The sequence below is a fragment of the Lonchura striata genome, chromosome 36, assembly GCF_046129695.1.
Source record: "Lonchura striata isolate bLonStr1 chromosome 36, bLonStr1.mat, whole genome shotgun sequence".
NCBI classification, from domain to species: domain Eukaryota; kingdom Metazoa; phylum Chordata; class Aves; order Passeriformes; family Estrildidae; genus Lonchura; species Lonchura striata.
In genome coordinates this window covers 965178-989622 of record NC_134638.1, presented here as the reverse complement: position 1 = coordinate 989622, position 24445 = coordinate 965178, and the positions used below count along the sequence as shown (strand labels likewise).

Below are 24445 nucleotides of genomic sequence, written 5' to 3'. Positions count from 1 at the left end.
TCCCGGGGATATTTTGGGGTCCCGGGCCAGTTTTGGGGTCCCGGGGATATTTTGGGGTCCCGGGGAGGGTCCCGGGCCAGTTTTGGGGTGCCGGTGCCGCGGGGCTCGCACTCGCTCACGTCCCCGGGGGAGCCTTTAATGGTTCGGTCCCGTTACAGCCGAAACGCCGCGGCCCCGCCCCTTTCCCATGACGTCACAAGAGGGGGCGTGGCTTACAACGCCCGCGCCCCGAGGTGGGCGTGGCCAGAGAGACCACGCCCCCCGAAGAGAAGCCACGCCCCCACTGAGCGAGGCCACGCCCCCTCGGGCGGGGGAGGGGCGGCCCTGAGTGAGGGGGGGAGGGGGAGGAACCTCGGAGTAAAAGCAGAGTAAGGGGGGCGTGACCCCGGAGTAAAACCCCGCCCGGAGGAGCCAGAGCGGGGAGAGGCGTCCATCGGGGGCGGGCTGGGAGTAACCCCCGAGTAAACCGTGAGGAACCCCAGAGTAAACCGTGAGGAACCCCCGAGTAAACTGTGAGGAGCCGCAGAGTAAACTGTGAGAAACCCCCAAGCAAACCGTGAGGAACCCCCGAGTAAACTGTGAGGAGCCGCAAAGTAAACCGTGAGGAACCCCCGAGTAAACTGTGAGGTACCACCAAGTAAACCGTGAGGAACCCCCGAGCAAACCGTGAGGAACCGCAGAGCAAACTGTGAGGAACCGCAGAGTAAACTGTGAGGAACCCCAGAGTAAACTGTGAGGAAACACCGAGTAAACCATGAGGAACCCCCGAGCAAACCGTGAGGAACCGCAGAGCAAACTGTGAGGAACCGCAGAGTAGAACACCCACTTGGAGTAAAACGTGAGTAACTCTGGAGTGAAACCACCCTGGAGCAGAGCGTGAGTAACTCTGGAGCAGCGTCCGCCCCGCCGTGGGGCCGGGTGGTGTCGGAGTAAGTCATGAGTAACCTCAGAGTGCCGCGCCGAGCCCGGAGTCCGCAGTGAGTAACTCCTGAGTACGGAGCGCTCCCCTCCCGGCCGTGACCCCGAGCAGGGCCTGAGGAACCTCTGAGTAGCGGCGGCGCAGCGACCCTTGAGTAACGCCAAGATCCTGGGCAGGGCTGAGTAACCTCGGAGTAGGAGCCGAGTGTGAGGGCGAGTATCGGCGGAGTATCCGTGGAGCATCCTCGGAGGAGAACAGAGAGCGGAGGCCGAGTAACGCGGGAGCAGCGACTGAGCAGCCTCTGAGTAGCACGAGGAGGGGCTGAGTAGCGGCTGAGTAAAGCTGGAGCAGCGAAGGCGGCGGAGGCCCCACCCACGGGGCGTGGGGCCCGGGAAGGCCGGAGCAACCTCGGAGTAAGCGTCGAGCAGGGTAAGGCCACCACGGGGCGAGCGCGAGGAACCTGCGAGTACGGCCGGAGCAACCTGCGAGTACGGCCGGAGCAACCTGCAAGTACGGCGGGGCAGGCCGAGAGCGGTGGGACACCGGAGGAGAGCCGGGGCTGAGTAAGCTCTGAGTAAACTCCAAGTCAAGGCTGAGTAAACTCCAAGTCAAGGCTGAGTAAGCTCTGAGTAAGCTCCGAGCAGGGGCGTAGTAAGCGCCGAGCAAAGGCCAGGAGGATCGAAGCACCTGGAGGTGGGTGTGAGTAAGGAGTGAGTAGAGCCGGAGGAAGGGGGAGTGAGCACGGCTGGAGTACGGAGCCGCCGAAGCCCGGAGTACGTCTGGAGTAAGCTGTGAGCAGGGACTGAGGAGCTGCGGAGCCCGCGCTGACTGTGAGTAACCCCGGAGTAAAGCCCGGGCAGGAAGCGAGTCCTGAGCAGCCTCGGTGTAAAAGCTGAGGAGGCTCCGAGGAAGAACCGGGAGTAAGTCGGGAGTAGCCGAGAGCGAGGAGAGGCCGAGCAGCCGCGGAGTAAGGCTGGAGTAGGGCAGGGCTGGGCCGGAGCCGCCTCGGAGGAAAGTCGGAGTAACCCCGGAGTAAACCGGGCCCGGCCTGGCCGAGGAAGCTCCCGGGAGACGCCGCAGCCCCGAGCACGGCGGGAGTAAAGCAGGAGTAACCTCCGAGTAAGCTCCCCTCGCCCACCCCCCCAATATAGACTCTGCTTTACAATATTGCCTTGAAAAAATAAAACTCGACGTAAACCCGGAGGGGGGGGAACCCCCCAAAAAAATGGGGGGGGACCCCAAAAATGGGGAGACCCCAAAAATGGGGAGACCCCAAAATGGGGAGACCCCAATAATGGGGAGACCCAAAAATGGGGAAACCCCAAAAATGGGGAGACCCAAAATGGGGAAACCCCAAAAATGGGGAGACCCCAAAAATGGGGAGACCCCAAAATGGGGAAACCCCAAAAATGGGGAGACCCCAAAATGGGGAAACCCCAGAAATGGGGAGACCCCAAAAATGGGGGGACCCCAAAATGGGAGGGGACCCCAAAAATGGGGAGACCCCAAAATGGGGAGACCCCAACCCCCCCCAGAACGGGGGTCCCGCGTGAACCCCCCAAAATCCAGCAGCAATTCCTCAGGGGGGGATTTTTTGGGGGGGGGGTCACCAGTCCAAGGACCCCCCCCACACACCTCCCCTCCCCCCCCGCAGTTTTTGGGGTGTCCCCAAAGGTTCGGAGGATTTTGGGGTGACCCCAGGCCGGATTTTGGGGTCCTGGGGTGCAGCTGCGATCCCGGGGCTGTGGGGAGAGGAAAGAGTTAAAAGGGGACCCCAAAATGATCAAATCCCCCAACTCCACCCCAAAATTTATCCCTCCCTTTTTTTGGGGTCCCTCCCATGAATTTTGGGGGGGTCCGAACCCCGAATTTCAGGGGGGGGTTCCCCGGGTTTGGGGGATCCCAATTCCAGGGGGTTCTCCCGGGTTTTTATCCTTTTAATTTTGGGATTTTTGGGGCGTCAGCTCATTTTTGGGGTTTTGGGGGTCATCCTCCCAATTTTGGGGGGCTAATCACGAATTTTAGGGGGAGGTGATCCCGGATTTTGGGAGTTGATCCCAAATTTTGGGGGCTGATCCCAAATTTTGGGGGGGGGCCTCACCTGCTCAACGTCAGAACTCGGTGTCGAGCACCCGGAAGGCGGAAGAACCTGCAGGGAAAAAAGGGGTCAGGAAACCCTCCAAAAAAACCCCAAAAAAACCACAAAATCACCTCAAAAAACCCCAAAACCACCCCAAAAAAAACCCAAAATCACACAGAAAAATCACCAAAACCACCTCAAAAAAACCCCAAAATCACACTGAAAAATCACCAAAACCACCTCAAAAAAACCCAAAAATCGCCCCAGAAAAAAACAGAAAAATCACCCAAAAGAACCACACCAAAACCACCTCCAAAATAGCCCAAAAGCACCTCAAAAAAACCCCAAAATCACCCCCAAAAAAACCCCAAAATCACCCAAAAAAACTCCCCCAAAAACCCCCAAAATCACCCAGAAAAATCCCCCAGAATCACCCCAAAAAACCCCCCAAATCACCCAGAAAAATCACCAAATCCACATCCAAAAAAACCCCAAAAAACCCAAAATCACCCCCAAAAGACCCTAAAATCACCACACTAAAAAACCTCAGGGTTCAACATATGGATTTGGGTTTTATGGGTTTTTTTGGGATTCAGGGGTTTTTGGGGTTCAGAGGATTTTGGGATTTGGGATTTTGGGGCTCAGGGATCTTGGGGCTCAGGATTTTTGGGGCTCAGAGATTTTAGGGTTCGGATTTTGGGGTTTGCATTCTGAGGCTCAGGGATTTTGGGGCTCAGGATTTTTGAGGTTCAGGGGTTTTTGGGGTTTGGATTTTGGGATTTGGGATTTCGGGGCTCAGGGTTTTTGGGGTTCAGATTTTGGGATTTCGGGGCTCAGGGATTTTGGGGTTCAGATTTTGGGATTTGGGATTTCGGGGCTCAGGGATTTTGGGGTTCAGATTTTGGGATTTGGGATTTCCGGGCTCAGGGATTTTGGGGCTCAGGATTTTTGGGGCTCAGGGATTTTTGAGGTTCAGAGATTTTTGAAGTTCAGATTTTGGGGTTCGGGTTTTGGGGTTTGGATTTTGAGGCTCAGGGGTTTTGGGGCTCAGGTTTTTTGAGGCTCAGGGATTTTTGGGGTTCAGGGATTTTGGGGTTCGGATTTTGGGATTTGGGATTTCGGGGCTCAGGGATTTTGGGGCTCAGGGATTTCGGGGCTCAGGGATTTCGGGGTTCGGATTTTGGGATTTGGGATTTCGGGGCTCAGGGATTTTGGGGCTCAGGGATTTCGGGGCTCAGGGATTTTTGAGGCTCAGGGATTTCGGGGCTCAGGGATTTTTGGGGTTCGGGTTTTGGGGTGCCACCTGTGGGGGGCAGGGCCGCCGAGCGCAGCCCCGGCTCCTTCTGCAGCTGGATCTCCTTCAGGGCGAAGATGGACGTGGCTGGGGGGAGCGGAACCAGATCAGGGGGCGGGGCCAGCCCAGGCCACACCCCTAAACCCGCACCCCTGATTTGCATAGCCACACCCACCCGAGGTTAAACCCCAGCCATTCAGCCCCGCCCACAGCACAGATCCACCAATGGGAAAGCCCCATTCTGAGCCACGCCCACACTAAGCCACGCCCACAGAGCCACACCCACTCTAAACCACGCCCACTCTAAGCCACGCCCACTCTAAGCCACGCCCACAAAACGTCATTTAAGGTTCCAAGTGAGATCCCGCCCCATTGCCACGCCCATGCCAAGCCCCGCCCCCAATTCCCCACCCATGTGAAACCCCGCCCCAATTCCCCACCCATGCAAATATCCAGTGCCCCTCCCACACCAAGCCCCGCCCACAGTGCCCCACCCACGCCAAGCCCCGCCCACAATGCCACACCCATTCAAATCTCCGCCCCCAGTGCCCCTCCCACACCAAGCCCCACCCCCAATTCCCCACCTATGCAAATCTCCAGTGCCCCACCCACACCAAACCCCACCCCAGTGCCCCACCCACACCAATCCCCGCCCCCAATGCCCCACCCATGCAAATCTCCAGTGCCCCACCCACACCAGGCCCCCCCCATGACCCACCCACGCCAATCCCCGCCCACAATGCCACACCCATTCAAATCTCAGCCCCCAGTGCCCCTCCCACGCCAAGCCCCGCCCCCAATTCCCCACCCATGCAAATCTCCAGTACCCCACCCATGCCAAGCCCCGCCCCCAATTCCCCATCCATGCAAATCTCCGCCCCCAATTCCCCACCCACACTAAGCCCCGCCCCCAGTGCCCCACCCACGTGAAACCCCGCCCCAATTCCCCACCCATGCAAATCTCCAGTGCCCCACCCACACCAAGCCCCGCCCCCAATGCCCCACCCAAACCAAGCCCCGCCCCCAATGCCCCACCCACGCCAAGCCCCACCCCCAATTCCCCACCCATGCAAATCTCCGCCCCCAGTGCCCCACCCACGCCAAGCCCCGCCCCCAATGCTCCACCCACGCCAAGCCCCGCCCCCAATGCCACACCCACGCCAAGCCCCGCCCACAATGCCACACCCATGCAAATCTCCAGTGCCCCACCCACACCAAGCCCCACCCCCAGTGCCCCACCCATGTGAAACCCCGCCCCAATTCCCCGCCCATGCAAATCTCCAGTGCCCCACCCAGCCCGGCCCCGCCCCCGGCCCCGCCCCTCACTCACTGTCGGGCAGGGCGCTGACGCGCGGCCCCAGGCAGCTGAAGAAGGCGTGTCCCATGGCCTCGGCCGCCGGCAGCCGCCGCCGCCCCTCGAACTGCCCCGCCCGTCAGCCACGCCCACCGTGGGACACGCCCACCGAGGGGCGTGGCCGCGCACAAACCCCGCCCACTCCCAACAAGGGGGCGTGGTCACACCCAAACCCCGCCCACTCCCAACAAGGGGGCGTGGTCACGCCCAAACCCCGCCCACTCCCAACAAAGAGGGCGTGGCCGCGCACAAACCCCGCCCGCTCCCAACAAGGGGATGTGCCAATCCCATGTCCCGCCCAGTAAAGGGGCGTGGTCACACCCAAACTCCGCCCCCCGCGCAGCAAAGGGGCGTGGTCACGCACAAACCCCGTCCATCAAAGGGGCGTGGTCACACAAACAACGCCCCCGCCCAGAAAAGGGGCGTGGCCTATCACAAACCCCGCCCATCAAAGAGGCATGGCCACAACAAACTCCGCCCAGCAAAGGGGCGTGGCCAATCACAAACCCCACTCAGCAAAGGGGCGTGGCCACACCCAAACCCCGCCCTCCAGCCAGCAAAGGGGCGTGGCCATCCCAAACCCCGCCCAGAAAAGGGGCGTGACCAAATACAAACCCCGCCTAGCAAAGGGGCGTGGCCACCCCAAACCCCGCCCAGCAAAGGGGCGTGGCCAATCACAAACCCCGCCCAGAAAAGGGGCGTGGCCACACCCCACCCCCTCCCTAGGAGCCACCCCCCGTGGGGGAAGCCCCGCCCCCTGGGGGTGGGGTTTGGGTGTGGCCAAAGGGGCGGGGCCGGCAGAGGCCACGCCCACCTCACCTGCAGCAGCTGCCCCAGGAGGTCGGCGCCATCTTGGTCCAACCTGGGGGGACAGAGGGGCTCAGGGACCCCGAGACACCCGGGCACGGTGACACCCACGGGGCGGTGACACCCTCAGGGGACAGTGACACCCACGGGGCACCCACGGGGTGGTGACACCCACAGGGGACAGTGACACCCATGGGACAGTGACACCCACGGGGTGGTGACACCCACGGGGTGGTGACACCCACGGGGAGGTGACAACCACGGGGAGGTGACAACCACGGGGAGGTGACAACCACGGGGCAGTGACACCCACAGGGGACAGTGACACCCTCAGGGCGGTGACACCCACAGGGGACAGTGACACCCATGGGGCAGTGACACCCATGGGACAGTGCCACCCACAGGGCGGTGACACCCACAGGGGACAGTGACACCCATGGGACAGTGACACCCACGGGGGACAGTGACACCCACAGGGGACAGTGACACCCTCAGGGCGGTGACACCCACAGGGGACAGTGACACCCATGGGGCAGTGACACCCATGGGACAGTGACACCCACAGGGCAGTGACACCCACAGGGGACAGTGACACCCTCAGGGCGGTGCCACCCTCAGGGGACAGTGTCACCCATGGGGCAGTGACACCCATGGGACAGTGACACCCACAGGGCGGTGACACCCACAGGGGACAGTGACACCCATGGGGCGGTGACACCCACGGGGCGGTGACACCCACGGGGGCAGTGCCACCCATGGGACAGTGACACCCATGGGACAGTGACACCCACGGGGGACAGTGACACCCACAGGGGACAGTGACACCCACGGGACAGTGACACCCATGGGACAGTGACACCCACAGGGTGGTGCCACCCTCAGGGGACAGTGCCACCCATGGGGCGGTGACACCCACGGGGGACAGTGACACCCATGGGGGACAGTGACACCCATGGGGCAGTGACACCCACGGGGGACAGTGACACCCATGGGGGACAGTGACACCCATGGGGCAGTGACACCCACAGGGGACAGTGACACCCATGGGACAGTGACACCCACGGGGGACAGTGACACCCACAGGGGACAGTGACACCCTCAGGGTGGTGCCACCCTCAGGGGACAGTGCCACCCATGGGACAGCGCCACCCATGGGGCAGTGCCACCCTCACAGGACAGGTGTCATCACTACAGGACAGGCGCCACCCCACAGGACACGTACCACCCCCCTGTGTCACCCCCATGGCCCAGGTGCCACCCCAAAGGACAGGTGCCCTCCTACAGGACAGGTGTCACCCCATATGCCACTACTATGGGACAGGTGCCACCCTCAGGTGACAGATGCCACACATGGGACACCCCACAGGACAGGTGGCACCTTATGTGCCACCGCTACGGGACAGGAGCCGCTCCATGTGCCACCCTGTGGGACAAGTGCCATTTTTTGGGACAGGTGCCACCCCACGGCACAGGTGGCACCCTCAGGGGACAGGTGCCACCCTACGTTCCACAACTACAGGACAGGTGCCACTCCCATGGGACAGGTGCCACCCCCATGTGCCACCACTATGGGACAGGTGCCACCACAAAGGACAGCTGCCATTCTTTGGGACAGGTGCCACCCTCAGGTGACAGATGCCACACATGGGACACCCCATGGCGCAGGTGCCACCCCAGGTGCCACCCCACGGCACAGGTGCCACCCCAAAGGACAGGTGGCATTTTTTGGGACAGGTGCCACCCTCACGGGACAGATGCCACCCCCGGTGCCACCGCGGTGCTGTGCCCTCACCGCGGCGCGTGCTGCCGCAGCCCCTCGGGCGGGTACAGCGGGTACTGGTGCGCCCGGAACTCGGCGTTGGCACCGATGCCCGGCCACGTCTCCTCCGTCGGGGTCCCTGGGGGCACGGGGGGTCAGGGCCCGCGCCCCGAGATGGCCCAAAAAACCCAGAACTGTCCCAAAAACCCCAAATTTTCCTGCGTTTGACCCAAAAAATACCCAGATTTGCCCCAAAAAACCCAGATTTACCCCCAAAAAAATCAAATTTTCCTGGGTTTGCCCCAAAAAACCCCCAGATATGCCCCAAAAAACCCAGATTTGCCCCCAAAAAAATCAAATTTTCCCGGGTTTGCCCCAAAAAACCCCCAGATATGCCCCAAAAACCCCCAGATTTGCCCCAAAAACCCCAGAATTGTCCCAAAAACCCCAAATTTGCCCCAAAAAACCCCAAATTTTCCTGGGTTTTCCCCAAAAACCCCCAGATTTGCCCCAAAAAACCCCCAGATATGCCCCAAAAAACCCAGATTTGCCCCAAAAAACCCCAAATTTTCCTGGGTTTGCCCCAAAAACCCCCAGATTTGCCCCAAAAAACCCAGAACTGTCCCAAAAAATCCAGAAATTGCCCCAAAAAACTCCAAATTTTCCTGGGTTTGCCCCCAAAAAACCCCAGATTTGCCCCCAAAAAAACCCAAATTGTCCCAAAAACCCCAGATTTGCCCCAAAACCCTCCAAATTTTTCTGGGTTTGCCCCAAAAAAAACCCCAGATTTGCCCAAATTCTCCTGGATTTGCCCCAAATCCTGGCCAGATTTGCCCAAATCCCCTCCGAGATTTTCCCAATCTCCACCTGAATTTGCCCAAATCCCTCAGGATTTGCCCCAAACCCTCCCAAATTTCCCCCAAATCCCCCCAGATTTCCCAAAACTCCCTGAATTTCCCCCAATCCCCCCTAGATTTCCCCAACCCCCCCCTGAATTTTCCCAAACCCCCAGATTTTCTCCCAAATTTCCCCCAAACCCCCCCTGGATTTGCCACAAATCCCCACAAATTTCCCCCAAACCCCCCCCGGATTTGCCCCAAATTTCTCCCAAATCCACCTGAATTTCCCCCAAACCTCCTGAATTTTCCTCAAACCCCCCAAATTTTCCCAAATCCCCCCGGATTTCCCCCAAATCCCCACCCAGCAGGCGGAAGATGAAGTGCAGCTGCTCCTCCACCGTGGCCCCGGGGAACAGCGGCCGCCCCGTCACCATCTCCGAGAAGATGCAGCCGACCCCCCTGGCAGGAGAGACCCAAAAAACCCCAAAATTACCCCAAATTTACCCCCAATTTACCCCCAAAATTACCTCAAAATTATGCCAAAATTATACCCAAAATTACCCCAAAAATTACCACCAAATTATCCCCAAAATTACCTCAAAATTACCTGACAATTACCCCAAACTGACCCCCAAAATTACCCCCAAAATAACCCCAAACTGACACCCCTGGCAGGAGAGACCCAAAAACCCCAAAATTACCCCCAAAATTACCTCAAAATTACCTCACAATTACCCTGAACTGACCCCCAAAATTACCCTAAACTGAACCCCCTGGCAGGAGAGACCCAAAAACCCCAAAATTATCCCAAAGTTACGCCCAAAATTACCCCAAAAAACACAAACCGACCCCAAAAATCTCAAAATATCCCAAATGCGACTCCTAAAAATCCCAAAATTATCCCAGAGCCCCCCAATCCTTCCCAGTGCCCATCCCAGTAAATCCCAGTGCCCATCCCAGTAAATCCCAGTGCCCCCAATGCCCATCCCAGTAAATCCCATTGCCCGTCCCAGTAAATCCCAGTAAATCCCAGTGCCCATTCCAGTCCATCCCAGTGCCCCCAGTGCCCATCCCAGTGCTCCCAGTCCCATCCCAATGAATCCCAGTAAATCCCAGTCCATCCCAGTCCATCCCAGTGCCCGTCCCAGTAAATCCCAGTCCATCCCAGTGCCCCCAGTGCCCATCCCAGTAAATCCCAATGAATCCCAGTAAATCCCAGTCCATCCCAGTGCCCGTCCCAGTCCACCCCAGTCCCTCCCAGTGCCCGTCCCAGTCCACCCCAGTCCCTCCCAGTGCCCACCACATGTCCATCTGGTTGCTGTACTCGGTGGAGCCCAGCAGGATGTGCCCGTCCCAGTAAATCCCATTGAATCCCAGTGCCCCCAGTGCCCATCCCAGTGCCCCCAGTGCCCATCCCAGTCCCTCCCAGTGCCCCCAGTGCCCACCACATGTCGATCTGGGTGCTGTACTCGGTGGAGCCCAGCAGGATGTGCCCATCCCAGTAAATCCCATTGAATCCCAGTGCCCCCAGTGCCCATCCCAGTGCCCCCAGTGCCCATCCCAGTGCCCCCAGTGCCCATCCCAGTAAATACCAGTCCATCCCAGTCCCTCCCAGTGCCCCCAGTGCCCACCACATGTCGATCTGGGTGCTGTACTCGGTGGAGCCCAGCAGGATGTGCCCGTCCCAGTAAATCCCATTGAATCCCAGTGCCCCCAGTGCCCATCCCAGTGCCCCCAGTGCCCATCCCAGTCCCTCCCAGTGCCCCCAGTGCCCATCCCAGTCCCTCCCAGTACTCCCAGTGCCCACCACATGTCGATCTGGGTGCTGTACTCGGTGGAGCCCAGCAGGATGTCGGGCGGGCGGTACCACAGCGTCACCACCTCGCTCGAGAACGTCTTGGTGGGGATGGACTTGGCCCGGGCCAGGCCTGGGGGGCACAGCGGGGTCAGGGGGCACCAAATGGGGCACGAAATGGGGCTGGGGGGCACCAAATGCGGCACGAAATGGGGCTGGGGGCACCAAATGGGGCACAAAATGGGGCTGGGGGGGCATGAAATGGGGCTGGGGGGGCACCAAATGGGGCACGAAATGGGGCTGGGGGGCACCAAATGAGGCTGGGGGGGCATTAAATGGGGCTGGGGGGCACCAAATGGGGCTGGGGGGGCATTAAATGGGGCTGGGGGGCACCAAATGGGGCTGGGAGGGCATGAAATGGGGCTGGGGGGGCACCAAATGGGGCACGAAATGGGGCTGGGGGGCACCAAATGGGGCTGGGGGGGCAAAAAATGGGTTGAGGGTGGCACAAAATGGAGTCCTGGAGAGTTTTGTGGAGTTCTGAGGGGATTTTTGGGGTCCCAGGTGAGGATTTTGGGGTCCGGGTCAGGTTTTTGGGGTCCCGGGTCAGGTTTTTGGGGTCCCAGGTGAGTTTTTGGGTTCCCAGGTGAGTTTTTGGGGTCCCAGGTGAGTTGATGGGTTCCTGGGTGAGTTTATGGGGTCCCAGGTCAGGTTTTTGGGGTCCCAGATGAGGTTTTTGGGTTCCCGGGTGAGTTTTTGGGTTCCTGAGTAAGTTTTTGGGGTCCCAGGTGAGATTTTGGGGTCCCAGATGAGTTTTTGGGTTCCTGGGTGAGTTTTTGGGGTCCCGGGTCAGGTTTTTGGGTTCCTGGGTGAGATTTTGGAGTCCCAGGTGAGTTTTTGGGGTGCCCTGACCAAAGTCTGCCAGCCTGAGGTCCCCCTGGCGGCTGAGCAGATCCTGGTGAGGTTAATGGGTTTTTGGAGGGGTTTTGGGTTCCCGGGTGAGTTTTTGGGGTCCCAGGTGAGGATTTTGGGGTCCCAGGTCAGGTTTTTGGGGTCCCAGGTGAGTTTTTGGTGTCCCAGGTGAGTTTTCGGGTTGCCCTGACCGAAGTCTGCCAGCTTCAGGTCCCCCTGGCGGCTGAGCAGATCCTGGCGAGGTTTATGGTTTTTTTGGGGGTTTTATGGGTTTTTTAGGGGGGGTTGGGGGTTTTTGGGGTCCCGGATCAGGTTTTTGGGGTCCCGGGTCAGGTTTTTGGGGTGCCCTGACCGAAGTCTGCCAGCTTGAGGTCCCCCCGGCGGCTGAGCAGGTCCTGGCGAGGTTTATGGTTTTTGGGGAGGTTTTGGGGGGTTTTTTTGGGGGGTTGGGGGTTTTTGGTGTCCCGGGTCAGGTTTTTGGGGTCCCAGGTGAGTTTTTGGGGTCCCGGGTCAGGTTTTCGGGGTGCCCTGACCGAAGTCTGCCAGTTTGAGGTCCCCCCGGCGGCTGAGCAGGAGGTTCTGGGGTTTGAGGTCGCGGTGCAGAACTTTGTGGCGGTGGCAGAAGGCGAGACCCCGCAGGAGCTGGAACAGGAACAGCTGCGCCCCAAAAACGGGCTGGGGACACTCGGGGACACTCGGGGGACAGAGAGGGACACCAAGGGGACACACAGGGACAGACAGGGACAGACAGAGGGACACACAGGGGACACACACGGACAGAGAGAGGAGCCTTGGGGACACCTGGGGACACCCAGGGACACCCGGGGACAGACAGGGACACCCAGGGGAGCCTTGGGGACACCCAGGGGACCCTCAGGGACATGTGGGGACAGGCAGGGACACACAGGGGACCCTTGGAGACACCTGGGGACACCCAGGGACACTCGGGGACAGGCAGGGACACCCAGGGGAGCCTTCGGGACACCCAGGGACAGGCAGGGACAGGCAGGGGACACTCGGGGACAGACAGGGACACCCAGGGGAGCCTCGGGGACACCCAGGGGACCCTCAGGGACATGTGGGGACAGGCAGGGACACACAGAGGACAAACAGGGGACACCTGGGGACACCCAGGGACACCTGGGGACAGACAGGGGACACCCAGGGGAGCCTTGGGGACACCCAGGGACACCCAGGGACACCCAGGGACATGTGGGGACAGGCAGGGGACACTCGGGGACAGACAGGGGACACCCAGGGGAGCCTTGGGGACACCCAGGGGACCCTCAGGGACATGTGGGGACAGGCAGGGACAGACAGAGGGACACCCGGGGACAGACAGGGGAGAGGCAGGGACACCCAGGGGATCTTTAGGGACAGACAGGGACACACAGGGACAGGCAAAATTCCCCCAAAATATCCCCAAATCCCCCCAAAATTCCCCCAACCTTCACCCTGATCTTGTGCGTGCTGATGGCTTCAAAATCCCCCCAAAAAAAAAACCCCAAACTCCCCCAAAACTCCTCCAAAATACCCCAAAACCACCCTAAATCCCCCCAAAATTCCCCCAAAAAACCCCAAATCCCCTCAAAATTTCCCAAAATCCCCCAAAATTCCCCCAACCCCTCACCCTGACTTTGTGCGTGCTGATGGCTTCAAAATCTCCCCCCCAAAAAAATCCCAAAACTCCTCCAAAATACCCCCAAAATACCCCAAAACCACCCTAAATCCTCCCCAAATCCCCTGAAATAACCCCAAAATCCCCCCAGCCCTCACCCTGACGTTGTGCATGCTGATACCCCCAAAACCCCCCAAATCCCCCCCAAAATTCTCCCAAATCCCCCCCAAAACCCCCCAAAATTTCCCAAATTCCCCCAAACACCCCAAAATCCCCCAAAATCCCCCCAAATCCCCCCAAAATCCCCCAAAATCTCCCCAAAATTCCCCCAAATCTCCCCAAAATCCCCCAAAATCTCCCCAAAATCCCCCCAGCCCTCACCCTGACGTTGTGCATGCTGATACCCCCAAAACCCCCCAAATCCCCCCCAAAATTCCCCCAAATCCCCCCCAAAACCCCCCAAAATTTCCCAAATTCCCCCAAACACCCCAAAATCCCCCAAAATCCCCCAAAATCTCCCCAAAATCCCCCCAACCCCTCACCCTGACGTTGTGCATGCTGATGACGTTCCCACAATCATCCAGGTACTGCTTGAGGTCCCGGTCCTGGGGGAAAAAGCAGAAAATCCCAAATTTTGGGGGATTTTGGGGCACCCTGGGGGGGTTTGAGAGTCTCCAGAGGGAATTTTGGGGTGAATTTCAAAGTGATTTTGGGGTGAATTCGGGTGGATTTTTGGGGTGGTTCTGGGGGGAGTTCAAGATGAATTTCGGGGTGAATTTGAGGTGATTTTAGGGGGATTTTGGGATGGTTTGGGGTGGATTTTGGAGTAAATTTGGGTGAATTTGGGGTGATTTAGGGGAGATTTTGGGATAAATTTTGGAGTGAATTTGGGTGGATTTTGGAGTGATTTGGGGGTGAATTTCAGGGTGATTTTGGGGTGGATTTTGGGGTAAATTTGGGTGAATTTTGGGGTGGATTTAGGGGTGAATTTGGGGTGATTTAGGGGTAATTTGGGGGTGAAATCTGGGGGATTTGCAGGGATTTGGGGTGAATTTTGGAATGATTTAGGGGTAATTTGGGAGTGAATTTTGGAGGACTTGCACGGGCTTGGGGGAATTTTGGGTTGAATTTTGGGGTGATTTAGGGGAGATTTTGGGTTGAATTTTGGGGTGATTTAGGGGAGATTTTGGGGTGGATTTGGGGGTAATTTTGTGGCAAATTTGGGGGGATTTGCGGGGATTTGGGGTGAATTTTGGAATGATTTAGGGCTTATTTTGTTGTGAATTTTGGGGTGATTCAGGGGAGATTTGGGGGCGACGTTGGGGTGAATTTTGGGGTGAATCTGGGGGGATTTGGGGCTCACCAGGTACTCGAAGACCAGCGTCAGGCACTGCGGCGTGTGCACGATGTCGTGCAGCGTCACCACGTTGGCGTGCTTGAGGTCCCGCAGGAGCGACACTGCGGGGACACGGGGACATTGGGGACGTTGGGGACATTGGGGGGATTGGGGACATTGGGGACATTGGGGACACTGGGGGCATTGGGGACATTGGGGACACTGGGGGGATTTGGGACATTGGGGGGATTGGGGACACTGGGGACATCGGGGACATTGGGGACATTGGGGACATTGAGGACATTGGGGGGATTGGGGACATTGGGGACACTGGGGACATCGGGGGGGATTGGGGACATTGGGGACATTGGGGACATTGGGGACATTGGGGACACGGGGACATCGGGGACATTGGGGACATTGGGGGGATTGGGGGGATTGGGGACATTGGAGACATTGGGGACATTGGGGGGGTACAGGGGACACGGGGACATTGGGGACATTGGGGACACACAGGGGACATTGGGGGGACACGGGGACATTGGGGACATTGGGGACACCCTGGGGACATTGGGGGGGCACAGGGGACACGGGGACATTGGGGACATTGGGGACATCGGGGAAATTGGGGGGGCACAGGTGACAGTGGGGACATTGGGGACATTGGGGACATTGGGGGGACACGGGGACATTGGGGAAACACAGGGAACATTGGGGACACTGGGGACATTGGGGGGGCACAGGGGACATCGAGGACATTGGTGACATCGGGGACATTGAGGGGACAAAGGGGACATCGGGGACATTGAGGACATTGGGGACATTGGGGACATTGGGGACATTGGGGACCACCCCGACCCCTCCCCACCACAGCGACCCCCGGTGCCCCCAACGTGTCCCGAATGTCCCCAAGGTGTCCTGGGTGTCCCCAGGGTGTCCCCAATGTCCCCCGTGTGTCCCCACCCTCGCGGATGGCCGTGCAGGGTGTCCCCCCCAATGTCCCCAAGGTGTCCCCAGTGTCCCCAGGGTGTCCCCATGTCCCACCCTCGCGGATGGCCGTGCAGGCTGTGTCCCCAGGGTGTCCCCAGTGTCCCCAAGGTGTCCCCAATGTCCCCAGGGTGTCCCACCCTCGCGGATGGCCGTGCAGGCTGTGTCCCCAGGGTGTCCCCAGGGTGTCCCCAATGTCCCCAGGGTGTCCCCATGTCCCACCCTCGCGGATGGCCGTGCAGGGCGCGCCCTCCTCGTGCTCCAGCCGGATTTCCTTCAGCGCCACCAGGTTCTCGGTCAGCTTGCTGCGGCCCTTGTACACCGTGGCGTACGTGCCCTGGGGACACATTGGGGACATGGGGACATCAGCAGGGACATGGGGACATCAGCAGGGACACTGTACACCGTGGCGTACGTGCCCTGGGGACAGGGGACATGGGGACATCAGCAGGGGACATTGGGAACATGGGGACATCAGCAGGGACATCAGGAACACTGCACACCGTGGCGTACGTGCCCTGGGGACACATTGGGGACATCAGCAGGGGACAGGGGACATGGGGACATCAGCAGGGACACTGCACACTGTGGCGTACGTGCCCTGGGGACACATCGGGGACATGGGGACATCAGCAGGGACACTGTACACCGTGGCGTACGTGCCCTGGGGACAGGGGACATGGGGACATCAGCAGGGGACATGGGGACATCAGGGACACCTGTACACCGTGGCGTACGTGTCCTGGGGACAGGGGACATGGGGACATCAGCAGGGACATGGGGACATCAGGGACACTGTACACCATGGCATACGTGCCCTGGGGACACGATGGGGACATCAGCAGGGGACAGGGGACATGGGGACATCAGCAGGGACATTGGGGACATGGGGACATCAGCAGGGACATGGGGACATCAGCAGGGGACATGGGGACATGGGGACATGAGGGACACTGCACACTGTGGCGTACGTGCCCTGGGACATGGGGACATCATCAGGGGACAGAGGGGACATCATCAGGGACATGGGGACATCAGCAGGGACATTGAGGACATGGGGACATCATCAGGGACATTGGGGACACCATCAGGGGACATGGGGACATCAGGGACACCTGCACACCATGGCATACGTGCCCTGGGGACACGATGGGGACATTGGGGACATTGGGGACATCAGCAGGGACACTGGGGACACTGCAGACGGTGGCGTACGTGCCCTGAGGACAGAGGGGACACGTTGGGGACATTGGGGACACCAGCAGGGACGTTATCAGGGACACCTGCACACCGTGGTGTAGTGCCCTGGGGGACACGGAGATAACACAGGTGACACGGGTGACACAGGTGACACGGGTGGCACACAGGTGACACGGGTGACACACAGGTGGCACACAGGTGACACAGGTGGCCCCGGCCCTCACCTCTCCCAGTTTGTCCAGTTTCACGTAGGTCTCCAGTTTCCCGAAGCCGATCTCCGACTGCCGGGAGGGAGCGCGCTCAGGGGGGCTGGGACAGCCCCGCCCCCCTGTGCTGGCCTGGACTGGTTTGTACTGGGCTGGACTGGGCTGTGCTGGGCTGTACTGGTTTATACTGGCCTGTACTGGTTTATACTGGGCTGGACTGGTCTGTACTGGGCTGTGCTGGGCTGTACTGGTCTGTACTGGTTTATACTGGGCTGTGCTGGTCTGTACTGGGCTGCACTGGTTTATACTGGGCTGGACTGGGCTGTACTGGTTTATACTGGTCCGTACTGGGCTGTGGTGGGCTGTACTGGGCTGTGCTGGCCTGTGCTGGTCTGTACTGGTCTGTACAGGTCTATACTGGTTTATACTGGTCTGTACTGGTTTATACTGGGCTGTACTGGGCTGTGCTGGGCTGTACTGGTTTATACTGGTCTGGACTGGGCTGTGCTGGGCTGTACTGGTCTGTATTGGGCTGTACTGGTCTGTACTGGGCTGTGCTGGGCTGTACTGGTCTGTATTGGGCTGTACTGGTCTGTACTGGGCTGTGCTGGGCTGTACTGGTTTATACTGGTCTGTACTGGTCTGTACTGGGCTGTGCTGGGCTGTACTGGTCTGTACTGGGCTGTACTGGTTTATACTGGCCTGTACTGGTTTATACTGGCCTGTACTGGTCCGTACTGGGCTGTGGTGGGCTGTACTGGGCTGTGCTGGCCTGTGCTGGTCTGTACTGGTCTGTACAGGTCTATACTGGTTTATACTGGTCTATACTGTGCTGTGCTGGTCTGTACTGGTTTGTGCTGGTCTGTACTGGACTGTGCTGGCCTGTGCTGGTTTATACTGGTCTGTAATGGTCTGCACTTGTCTATACTGGTCCCTACAGGCCTGTACCAGCCCATACTGGCCCGCACTGTCCCATACTGGTCTATACTGGTCCATACTGGTCTATGCTGTCCCACACCAACCCATACTGGTCTATACTGGTCCATACTGGTCTATGCTGTCCCACACTGTCCCATACTGGTCTATACTGGTCCATACTGGTCTATGCTGTCCCACACTGTCCCATACTGGTCTATACCAGCCCATACTGGTCTATACTGGTCCATACTGGTCTATGCTGTCCCACACCAACCCATACTGGTCTATACCGGCCCATACTGGTCTATACTGGCCCATACTGGTCTATGCTGTCCCGCACTGCTCCATACTGGCCCATACTGGTCTATACAGTCCCACACTGTCCCGCACCGGCCCATACTGGCCCCTACTGGTCCGTACTGGTCCGTACTGGTCCGTACCAGGGAGACGCGGCGCAGGCGGCGGCTCAGCGCCCCGGGCAGCCCCAGCGCCCCCTCGGGCAGGCGCGTGTCGGCCGGCAGGGACAGGCGCTTGGTGACGTCCTGGGGGCACAGGGCACCGCGGCGTCCCAGTGCTCCCAGTGCTCCCAGTTCAACCCAGTGCCATCCCAGTCCAGCCCTGTGCCCTCCCAGTGCCCTCCCAGTGCTCCCAGTGCCCTCCCAGTGCCCTCCCAGTGCTCCCAGTGCTCCCAGTTCAGCCTGGTGCCCTCCCAGTGCCCTCCCTGTGCCCTCCCAGTGCCCTCCCAGTGCTCCCAGTTAAGCCTGGTGCCCTCCCAGTTCAGCCCTGTGCCCTCCCAGTGCTCCCAGTGCCCTCCCAGTGCTCCCAGTGTTCCCAGTGCCCTCCCAGTGCTCCCAGTTCCTCCCAGTGACCTCCCAGTGCCCCCACTCCCCCCAAGTCTCCCCACTCCCCCCAGTGTGCCCAGTCCCCCCAGTCCCACCAGTCCCCCCAGTCCCCCCAGTCCGCCCCCGTCCCCCCAGTCCCCCCAGTCCCCCCAGTCCCCCCCAGTTCCCCCAGTTCCCCCAGTCCCCCCAGTCCCCCCAGTCCCCCCAGTCCCCCCCAGTTCCCCCAGTTCCCCCAGTCCCTCCAGTTCCCCCCAGTTCCCCCCAGTCCCCCCAGTTCCCCCCAGTCCCTCCCAGCCCCCCCAGTCCTTCCCAGTCCTCCCAGTCCCCCCACTCCCCCCAGTCCCTCCCAGTCCCTCCCAGCCCCCCCACTCCCCCAGTTCCCCCAGTCCCCCCAGTCCCCCAGTCCCCCCAGTCCCCCCAGTCTCCCCCAATCCTCCCAGTCCCCCCCAGTCCCCCCAGTCCCTCCCAGTCCCTCCCAGTCCCCCCAGTTTGCCCAGTCTGCGCTCCCACCTCGCAGGCGCCGTGCCGCGGGTGCTGCCGCAGCCTCACGGGTGACGCCACCTCCTCCGAGGACGTCCCCGAGGGGGGGTCGCTCTCCCCGTCCGACCCCATCCGGGCCTCGTCCCCCCCCGGCTCTGGGGGCACGGGGGGGTCAGGGGCCCCGACGCACCCAAAATGTCCCAAAAAACCGTGAAATAATCCAAAATATCCCAAAAGGACCCAAAAGAATCCAAAATAGCCCTAAATACCCCAAAATAACCCAAAACGACGCAAAACAACCCAAAAGAATCCGTAAACCCCCGAAATACCCCGAAATAATCCAAAATACCCCAAATGAATCCAAAATACCCCAAAATAATCCAAAATGTCCCAAAATAACCTAAACCACCCCAAACACCCAAAACATCCCAAAATAACCCAAAACACCCCCAAAACTTCCCAAACCACCCCCAAAAATCCCCACAAACCCCCCCCCCAAAATCAAAGGACCCCCCCCCCAATGTCCCCAAATGTCCCCCCCAAACCCCAGGGACCCCCCCAATGTCCCCAAATGTCCCCCCCAAACTCCAGGGACCCCCCCAATGTCCCCAAATGTCCCCCCCAAAGCCCAGGGACCCCCCCAATGTCCCCAAATGTCCTCCCTGATGTCCCCAGTGTCCCCCCAAACCCCAGGGACCCCCCCAATGTCCCAAATGTCCCTCCCAATGTCCCCAAATGTCCCCCCCAAACCCCAGGGACCCCCCCAATGTCCCCAAATGTCCTCCCTGATGTCCCCAATGTCCCCCCCAAACTCCAGGGACCCCCCCAATGTCCCCAAATGTCCCCCCCAAACCCCAGGGACCCCCCCAATGTCCCCAAATGTCCTCCCTGATGTCCCCAATGTCCCCCCCAAACCCCAGGGACCCCCCCACTGTCCCCAAATGTCCCCCCCAATGTCCCCAATGTCCCCCCCAAACCCCAGGGACCCCCCCAATGTCCCAAATGTCCCCCCCAAACTCCAGGGACCCCCCCAATGTCCCCAAATGTCCCCCCCAAACTCCAGGGACCCCTCCAATGTCCCAAATGTCCCCCCCAATGTCCCCAAATGTCCCCCCCAAACTCCAGGGACCCCTCCAATGTCCCCAAATGTCCCCCCCAATGTCCCCAGTGTCCCCCCAAACCCCAGGGACACCTCCCCAATGTCCCCAAATGTCCCCCCAAACCCCAGGGACCCCCCCACTGTCCCCAAATGCCCCCCCCAATGTCCCCAGATGTCCCCCCCAAACCCCAGGGACCCCTCCCCACTGTCCCCCCGGTGTCCCCACACCGTGCCACCCCCCCCCAGTTTGGGGACACGGAGGTGACGCGGGGACAGCGCCCGGTTGGTGGCACCGGGGCCAGGTGGTGGCACCTGGGGGGGCAGCGGGGACAGGACACGGGGACAGATGGACGGACACGGGGGGGGACAGGGACAGATGGACGGACACGGGGGGGGGGGACAGGGACAGATGGACGGACACGGGGGGGGGGGGACAGGAGGGGACCCCCGGGTCTTAAAGGGGCCGTGTCCTGCTGGGGGGGGTCTTAAAGGGACAGGCACCCTCTTAAAGGGACAGGCACCCTCTTAAAGGGACAGGAACCCCCTTAAAGGGACAGGAGCCCTCTTAAAGGGACAGGCACCCTCTTAAAGGGACAGGCACCCTCTTAAAGGGACAGGAGCCCTCTTAAAGGAACAAGAACCCCCTTAAAGGGACAGGCACCCTCTTAAAGGGACAGGAACCCTCTTAAAGGGACAGGAACCCTCTTAAAGGGACAGGCACCCTCTTAAAGGGACAGCCCTCTTAAAGGGACAGGAACCCTCTTAAAGGGACAGGCACCCTCTTAAAGGAACAAGAACCCCCTTAAAGGGACAGGCACCCTCTTAAAGGGACAGGCACCCTCTTAAAGGGACAGGAGCCCTCTTAAAGGAACAAGAACCCCCTTAAAGGGACAGGCACCCTCTTAAAGGGACAGCCCTCTTAAAGGGACAGGAACCCTCTTAAAGGGACAGGCATCCTCTTATAGGGACAGGAATCCTCTTAAAGGGACAGGAACCCCAAAGTTGTCCCCCCCCCACACACCTTCTTTAAGGGACAAGCACCCTCTTAAAGACACAGGCACCCTCTTAAAGGGCCAGGCACACTTTTAAAGACACAAGTACCCTCTTAAAGGGACAGGCACCCCAAAATGTACCCCCCTGCCAGTTTCTTAAAGGGACAGGCATCGTCTTAAAGGGACAGGCACCCCAAAATGTGCCAATCCTCCCAGCTTCTTAAAGGGACAGGCACACTCTTAAAGGGACAGGCAACCTCTTAAAAGGCCAGGCTCTCTGTAAGACAGCCAGGTACCTTCTTAAAGGGCCAGGCACCCTCTTAAAGGACCAGGTACCTTCTTAAAGGGCCAGGCACCTTCTAAAGGACCAGGTATCTTCTTAAAGGGACAGGCACACTTAATTTCCCTTTTGCTCCCCACCCCCAAGGCTCTTTCTTAAAGGGCCAGGCACCCTCTTAAAGGGCCAGGCACCCTCTTAAAGGGCCAGGCACCCTCTTAAAAGGCCAGGCACCTCTCAATCTCCTTCCCATCCCTCCCAAAGCTTTTAAAGGGCCAGGCACCCCCAACCCTCTTAAAGGGCCAGCGCTCACCGCTGTCGCTGCCGTCGCGGGGCTCCCCCAGGCCCTTGTCGGGGGCGCGGCCGCCCCGCAGCGTCATGGACAGCTGCCGCTTGATCTTCTTCATCCGGTCCATGGCACCTGCGGGCACCGGGCACGGCTGGGCACGGCTGGGCACGGCCTGAACACCCGGGCACGGCCTGGATACCGGGGCACGGCTGGGCACGGCCTGAACACCCGGGCACGGCTGGGCACGGCCTGAACACCCGGGCACGGCCTGGATACCGGGGCACGGCTGGGCACAGCCTGAACACCCAGACATGGCTGGGCACGGCCTGAACACCCGAGCACAGCCTGAACACCTGGGCACAGCTGGGCACGGCCTGAACACCTGAGCACAGCCTGAACACCAGGGCACAGCTGGGCACAGCCTGAACACCCGAGCACAGCTGGGCACACCTGGGCACAGCCTGAATACCTGGGCACACCTGGGCACGGCCTGAACACCTGGGCATGGCTGGGCACCTGGGGTCACTGCACACCTGAGTGCCCCGCACACCTGGGCACAGCTGGGCACAGCCCAAACACAGCTGGGCACAGCCTGAACACCCAGGCAGGGCTGGGAAACTGGGCACAGCCTGAACACCTGGGTACAGCTGGGCACAGCCTGAACATCTGGACACAGCTGGGCACCTGGGCACAGCCTGAACACCCGGGCACGGCTGGGCACCTGGGCACAGCTGGGAACAGCCAGCACACCTGGATTTACCCTGAACACCTGGCACCCACCCTGCACAGCTGGGCACACCTGGGGCACCCCCTCACACCTGGGCACAGCTGGCACCCACCCTGCACACCTGGGCACAGCTGGGCACCCCCTCACACCTGGGCACACCTGGGCACACCTGGAGCTACCCTGCACAGCTGGGCACACCTGGGGCACCCCCTCAAACCTGGGCACACCTGGCACCCACGCTGCACACCTGGGCACACCTGGGGCACCCCCTCACACCTGGGCACAGCTGGGCACACCTGGAGCTACCCTGCACAGCTGGGCACACCTGGGGCACCCCCTCACACCTGGGCACACCTGGGCACACCTGGAGCTACCCTGCACACCTGGGCACACCTGGGGCACCCCCTCACACCCGGGCACAGCTGGGCACAGCTGGGCACAGCTGGGCACACCTGGGCACACCTGGGCACACCTGGGGCACCCCCTCACACCTGGGCACACCTGGGCACACCTGGGCACCCCCCCCGCCCCCGCTGCCCTCCCGGCAGCCGCGGCCTCCGCGGGGGGATCCCGGGGGGATCCCGGGGGGTTCCCGGGGGCTCCCGGCCGCTCCCGGGGCTGGTTCCCGTTACCGGCTCAGCGGCGCGGAGCCTCCCAGAAATCCTCGGCCATGGCGGGGCCGGGCCCGACCCCGCGGGCGGCTCCGGTGGGGCCGGGCCGGGCCGGGCCGGGCGGGAGCGGCGGCGGCGGCGGCGGCGCAAGATGGCGGCGGGGGCGGGGCGGCGGTGACGTCACGCGAGGGGCGGGGCTAAGAGCGCGGTAACCACAGCGCGAGGGGCGGGGCTGCGCGCTGGGGGCGGGGCTAAGAGCGCAATGACGTCAGCGTGAGGGGCGGGGCTGCGCGCTGGGGGCGTGGCTAATGGCGCAGTGACGTCAGCGCAAAGGGCGGGAAAGGAGCGGTGGTGGCGGGGAGGGGTTGAAAAGGGGGCGGGGCTTACGAGGACACGCCCCCTAAGGGGCGGGGCTGTTCGGGACCCTCCCCCCCGCTGACCCTCCCGGATCACTCAGGAATTACTCCGGGGTTACTCCCAGTTCACTCATTACTCCGGGGTTACTCCCAGTTCACTCAGGAATTATTCTGGGGTTACTCCCAGTTCACTCAGGAATTACTCCAGGGTTACTCCCAGTTCACTCAGGAATTACTCCGGGGTTACTCCCATTTCACTCAGGAATTACTCTGGGGTTACTCCCAGTTCACTCAGGAATTACTCCAGGGTTACTCCCAGTTCACTCAGGAATTACTCCGGGGTTACTCCCAGTTCACTCAGGAATTACTTCGTGGTTACTCCCAGTTCACTCAGGAATTACTCAGGGGTTACTCCCAGTTCACTCAGGAATTACTCTGGGGTTACTCCCAGTTCACGCATTAATTACTCCGGGGTTACTCCCAGTTCACGCATTAATTACTCCGGGGTTACTCCCAGCTCCCTCCTGTGCACCGCACAACCCCCACTGCAGCTGTACACACAGGTGTAAAAACCCTGCTTTACTCCAGCTCCCCGGTGTAAAAACCCTGATTTACTCCAGCTTTACACGCACGTCACTCCCAGGTGTAAAACCCTGATTTATTCCAGCTCCCAGGTGTAAAAACCCTGCTTTACTCCAGCTTTACACACACGTCACTCCCAGGTGTAAAACCCTGATTTATTCCACCT

At 60.2% G+C, this 24445-nt stretch overlaps 1 protein-coding gene across 2 annotated transcripts; it reads right to left on the bottom strand.

Annotated features, from left to right (window-relative positions):
* Positions 1-2559: 2559 nt before the first annotated feature.
* Positions 2560-22141, bottom strand: CDK16 (cyclin dependent kinase 16). Of its 2 annotated transcripts, XM_077789732.1 has the most exons (16): positions 22028-22141; positions 19377-19501; positions 18465-18566; positions 17125-17181; positions 15923-16037; positions 14741-14835; positions 13920-13982; positions 12293-12416; positions 10860-10980; positions 9414-9511; positions 8247-8352; positions 6467-6509; positions 5624-5714; positions 4303-4380; positions 3021-3068; positions 2560-2661 (listed from the first exon to the last, which is right to left on the bottom strand). In XM_077789732.1, exons 1-15 carry the CDS (start codon positions 22128-22130, stop codon positions 3031-3033), a joined length of 1359 nt encoding a protein of 452 aa, XP_077645858.1. In that variant the 5' UTR covers positions 22131-22141; the 3' UTR covers positions 2560-2661; positions 3021-3030. The 2 variants fall into 2 exon arrangements, with proteins under 2 accessions (XP_077645858.1, XP_077645857.1); XM_077789731.1 differs by lacking the exons at positions 2560-2661; positions 3021-3068 and having other exon boundaries at positions 4093-4380.
* Between the last annotated feature and the right edge of the window lie 2304 nt (positions 22142-24445).

What these genes read in the sequence shown, in the direction of transcription:
- CDK16 (XM_077789731.1), bottom strand. Translation starts at nt 22,130, where the DNA reads ATGGACCGGATGAAGAAGATCAAGCGGCAGCTGTCCATGACGCTGCGG. An exon ending in CCGCGACGGCAGCGACAGCG is followed by an intron (nt 19,502 to 22,027) that starts GTGAGCGCTGGC and finishes CCGTGCCCCCAG; the next exon opens with AGCCGGGGGGGGACGAGGCC. An exon ending in CCTCAAACTGGCAGACTTCG is followed by an intron (nt 10,981 to 12,292) that starts GTCAGGGCACCC and finishes TGTGCCCCCCAG; the next exon opens with GCCTGGCCCGGGCCAAGTCC.